At 53.9% G+C, this 4,218-nt stretch overlaps 2 protein-coding genes across 3 annotated transcripts in view; one reads left to right on the top strand and one right to left on the bottom strand.

Moving 5' to 3' along the window:
* SCAI (suppressor of cancer cell invasion) overlaps positions 1–114 on the bottom strand; it is a 93,712-nt gene extending 93,598 nt beyond the window's left edge. For both annotated transcript variants that reach the window (XM_026657329.2, XM_026657330.2), the window contains exon 1: positions 14–114. In XM_026657329.2, coding sequence (XP_026513114.1) covers positions 14–66 — 53 coding nt within the window. In that variant the 5' untranslated portion in view covers positions 67–114. The remainder of the gene's footprint in view (positions 1–13) is intronic.
* A 2,665-nt stretch (positions 115–2,779) lies between these two features.
* The window catches only part of RPL35 (ribosomal protein L35), a 3,119-nt gene continuing 1,680 nt past the window's right edge, over positions 2,780–4,218 (top strand). Inside the window, exons 1-2 of the mRNA XM_026657310.2 lie at positions 2,780–2,880; positions 3,277–3,413. Of these exons, the coding sequence (XP_026513095.1) occupies positions 2,878–2,880; positions 3,277–3,413 (140 nt within the window). The 5' untranslated portion in view covers positions 2,780–2,877. The remainder of the gene's footprint in view (positions 2,881–3,276; positions 3,414–4,218) is intronic.

Here is a 4,218-nt window from a genome sequence, read left to right as displayed (position 1 = left end):
CGGCGCCCCTCACCTGGAGGCCGGGCCAGTGCGGGGCAGGCGCTGCCGGGCGGCTCCTCTCACCATCCGCGCCGCCTCCGCCAGCTCCGCGGCGAAGCTGCTCCTACCGCTAGCGCTGCCGCTCGGTGCCGGGGGAGCGCGGATGCCGCCTCACACTAGTCTGGGAGGCGGATTTGCCCCGCCCTTTCCAGGTTCTAATTGGCTCGTCGCTCGGCGACTCCGCTCTCTGACTGGCTGCAGCCCCCGTCACTCTCATGCCATCTCCCTAGCAGGATAGGTTGAAACCGCGAGTATGGCTCTTGCTGCTTAGATACGGACAGGAGCGGCTGTGCGGGAGGCAGGGGCGCCACCGTGTGGGGAGGGGAAGAACTGCACCTGCAGTCTGCCCACACCGGGGTGCTGCCTGATCCCTACTGCTCAAGACAGACACACAAACAGCTGGAGAATTTTATTTATCGTGTGCATAGTCGTCTAGCCAAGCGATGGCATCTTCCGTGGCATGATGCAGTTCTTTTAGGCCACCGCTGAACCTAGTCAGCAGGCATTCATCGGCAATGTGCATTGTCTGTGTTGCACACAGCTGCACAAAGGGCTGTCACAACGGCCCCAGCGATGCTGGTTGGCTGCACAGAGATCTTGCCCAGTCCAGAACCTCTTCAACAGGGACCATTGGCGATGGGGCAGGTCAAAACCAGGAGGGCAAATTGTGGGGTCGGTGATAAGGGACTGGTTGGGGATTATAACAGATATACATACATTCCTCTCGCCAGAGTGTTTCCGCCCTAACAGCCTGGCATGGCGGATGAGACCATAATGGGCAACGTGACAGCAAATGTTCAGCTGGTGGTTTTAAAAGGTCATTGTGCAACAGCAGGCTTGGGTTGGTGTGTACTTTCTCCAGTAACTTGCCAATGGCAACCTCTCATCTGATATGAGGAGGAGCAATATTGCTCAGACCTGGAAGCCATGGGAATGGAGTCAGACGCAGGGTGCCGGAGATAATACGCATGGCAGCATGTAACTGCATATCCACCAGTTTGGTGTGTGACGATCGATTCCAAACTGGTGCGTAGTACGAGGTGGCAAGAGCTGACGTCCACGAAGTTGGAGCACAAGCACCCCATGACGAACCTGCCAATTTGCTAAGAAGATTATTGTGCTTCTTAACTTTAGCTGCTGTCTTCTTCAGGTGGGCATGGTAACTCAGTGTGTGGTCTAAGGTCACACCGAGATAGACTGGTTCTACTTCATGCTTCACCTTTTGACCATTCAGATAATTTTAAACATTCAGTTCTCGGGTTGCTCTGGCATGATGAAGATGGCACAAACTGGATACTGTTTTTATGACGCTTGTCAAATGCACAAATACAAACTGAGAAAATAGATTTTTCTCTGATCTCTGTTACATCAACCTAAAGCTTCAATCTCACAATTGGATCCATGCAGGTAGATCCTGTACCCATGAGGAGACCCTTGGTCTACCCATCTGGAAATATCTACAGGTTCAGGGCCTCAGATGTCCCATTAATAATAGGAGGAACACCATTTTCAGAAAGAAGCATGATTTTCAAGTTGACACTACCCAGTTAAGATGGGGCAGCATTACCACAGTGATGACATTCATGGATTTGAGCATTTTAATTGTCTTTACAGCGGGTCACATCAGTGTCTTGCACAGTATCCTCAGACAGCATTAACCTCTTACTCTCTAAGACCCTAGTGATCAGGTCTGATTATCAGCCAGGCATTATAACATGGAATGTTACAGAGCGGTAGTTATGGTACATGTATCTTGAGAGCTACTGTTACCTGTTACCTTAGATACTCACAGATCAATCCGAGTATAAGGGCTGGTCTACACTATGGGGAGAGATCGATCTAAGTTACGCAACTTCAGGTACGTGAATAACGTAGCTGAAGTCGACGTACTTAGATCTACTTACTGCGTTGTCTTCACTGTGCTGTGTTGCCGGGAGACGCTCTCCCATCAATTCCCCTTGTGCTTCTCCTTGAGGTGGAGTACCGGAGTCGGTGCTAGAGCGATCGGCGGTTGATTTATCGTGTCTATACTAGACACGATAAAGTGACCCTCGCTGGATCGATCGCTGCCCGTGGCTAGTGTAGACATGCCCTAAGAGACACAGGACCTGATCATGCAAGGGATCCATGCAGAGCCCCATTGAAGCCCTGGGCCTGCCCATATGCAGAGCCACTGCAGAATCCCAGCCTCATGCAATATAATTACTTGGTCGTTACTATACTTATTATATTGGTTGATTTTATGATAATGGCAGCAATTGCTAGGATTGCTATACAGTAACATCAGTGCATAGATCAGGGTTCAGCAACCTTTCAGAAGTGGTGTGCCGACGAGTCTTCATTTATTCACTCTGATTTAAGGTTTTGCGTGCCAGTCAGACATTTGAATGTTTTTAGAAGGTCTCTTTCTAGAAGTCTAGAATATAGAACTAAACTATTGTTGTACGTAAAGTAAATAAGGTTTTAGAAAGGTTTAAGAAGCTTCATTTAAAATTAAATTAAAATGCAGAGCCCCCCGGACCGGTGGCCAGGACCCGGGCAGTGAGAGTGCCACTGAAAATCAGCTCACGTGCCGCCTTTGGTACGCCTGCCATAGGTTGCCTACCCCCGGCATAGATGAATGACTTCTAGGGCCAGCAGCCCCAGGACTCCCACCCCTCCCCTCTGGCTGTACCATTGCGCTGCGAGTCTGCAGGGGGCGAGTTGCAGTGCGCCGGCTCCTCCCATCACCCCTGCACTGTGAGACCGGATTGGTTGATCTCGCCCAGTCAGGCTCTTTCGCGTTCTAACTTCTGGCCTCGCTCGGCTTCCGTCCTTTCGCTCCGAGCCGCTGCCGACATGGTGAGTCGATTCTGCGGCCGGGACCCCTCGAGCTCTAATCCGGAGCCATCCGCGGGGAGAGGCGGCCCCCGGGAGTGCGGGAGGGTCCGTAGGCCCGGCCGGGACCCCCGAGGCTCGGCTAGTCCCTCGCGCGGGAGCTGCCGGCACAGGCCGGGAGCGGGGGAGCCGGGGCCGCGGAGCTGACGCTGGGGCTAGGCCGCGCTGGATGGCCCCTGGGCTCCGAGGGGCGGGCCGGACCGGGCCCGGGGGCAGGCTGGGGAGGGGACCGGGGGCAGGCTGGGGGGCGGCGGGCCCGGGCCTGGCTTTGAGGCAGCAGCCGGCTGGGGTCTGAGGGCTGGGCTCGGGGGAGGCCCCCGGCCGGCCGGGTTCTGAGCGGGCTCTCGCTCTCCTGGGCAGGCTAAGATCAAGGCCCGGGACCTGCGAGGGAAGAAGAAGGAGGAGCTGCTGAAGCAGCTGGATGACCTGAAGGTGGAGCTGTCCCAGCTGCGGGTGGCCAAGGTGACTGGCGGAGCCGCCTCCAAGCTGTCCAAGATGTAAGTCCAAGCCCCGGGGGACGCTCGCTCTGCGCTCCCACTTAGGGGCCTGGCCGTGAGCCTGCGGGGGGGAGTGGGGGCCTATCTGAACTCCCGCCTCTGTCTCGCAGTGCTGTGCCTCAAGGTGGGGAATCTCCAGGGCCCCTGGCTCCAGGGTTCCTTTAGCCTACAGGTGCTTCAGCCCTCATCTAACCCCAGCCATAGGCTACGCTGTGGGCACACACACTGAGCCTGTTGCAAGGGGAAGGGAGCATTACTTGCCTCTTTGTCTGAGGAGGTTGTGAAGGCTAGGACTATAACAGAGTTTAAAAGAGAACTGGATACATTCATGGAGGTTAAGTCCATTAATGGCTATTAGCCAGGATGGGTAAGGAATGGTGTCCCTAGCCTCTCTTTGTTAGAGGGTGGGGGTGGATGGTCGGAGAGAGATCACTTGATCATTGCCTGTTAGGTTCACTCTCTCTGGGGCACCTGGCATTGGCCACTGTCGGCAGACAGGATATTGGGCTGGATGGACCTTACCTTTGGTCTGACCTAGTACAGCCATTCTTATGTACTGCTTACAACTGATATCGCTGTAACAGTTTCTTCACCTAATATAGACAGGCTGCTTCTTGTTGATATGGCACATTTGAGATATATGATGTAGCAATACCATCCTTGTCCTGAAACAACAAGGAGTCTGGTGGCACCTTAAAGACTAACAGATTTATTTGGGCATAAGCTTTCGTGGGTAAAAACCTCACTTCTTCGGATGCACTCTGAAGAAGTGAGGTTTTTACCCACGAAAGCTTATGCCCAAATA

The sequence above is a fragment of the Terrapene carolina genome, unplaced genomic scaffold (genome assembly GCF_002925995.2).
Source record: "Terrapene carolina triunguis isolate 2854851 unplaced genomic scaffold, T_m_triunguis-2.0 Scaffold238, whole genome shotgun sequence".
NCBI lineage: Eukaryota > Metazoa > Chordata > Testudines > Emydidae > Terrapene > Terrapene triunguis.
The sequence above is the reverse complement of the archived record's forward strand: the minus strand, read 5'-3'. Positions and strand labels throughout refer to the sequence as shown.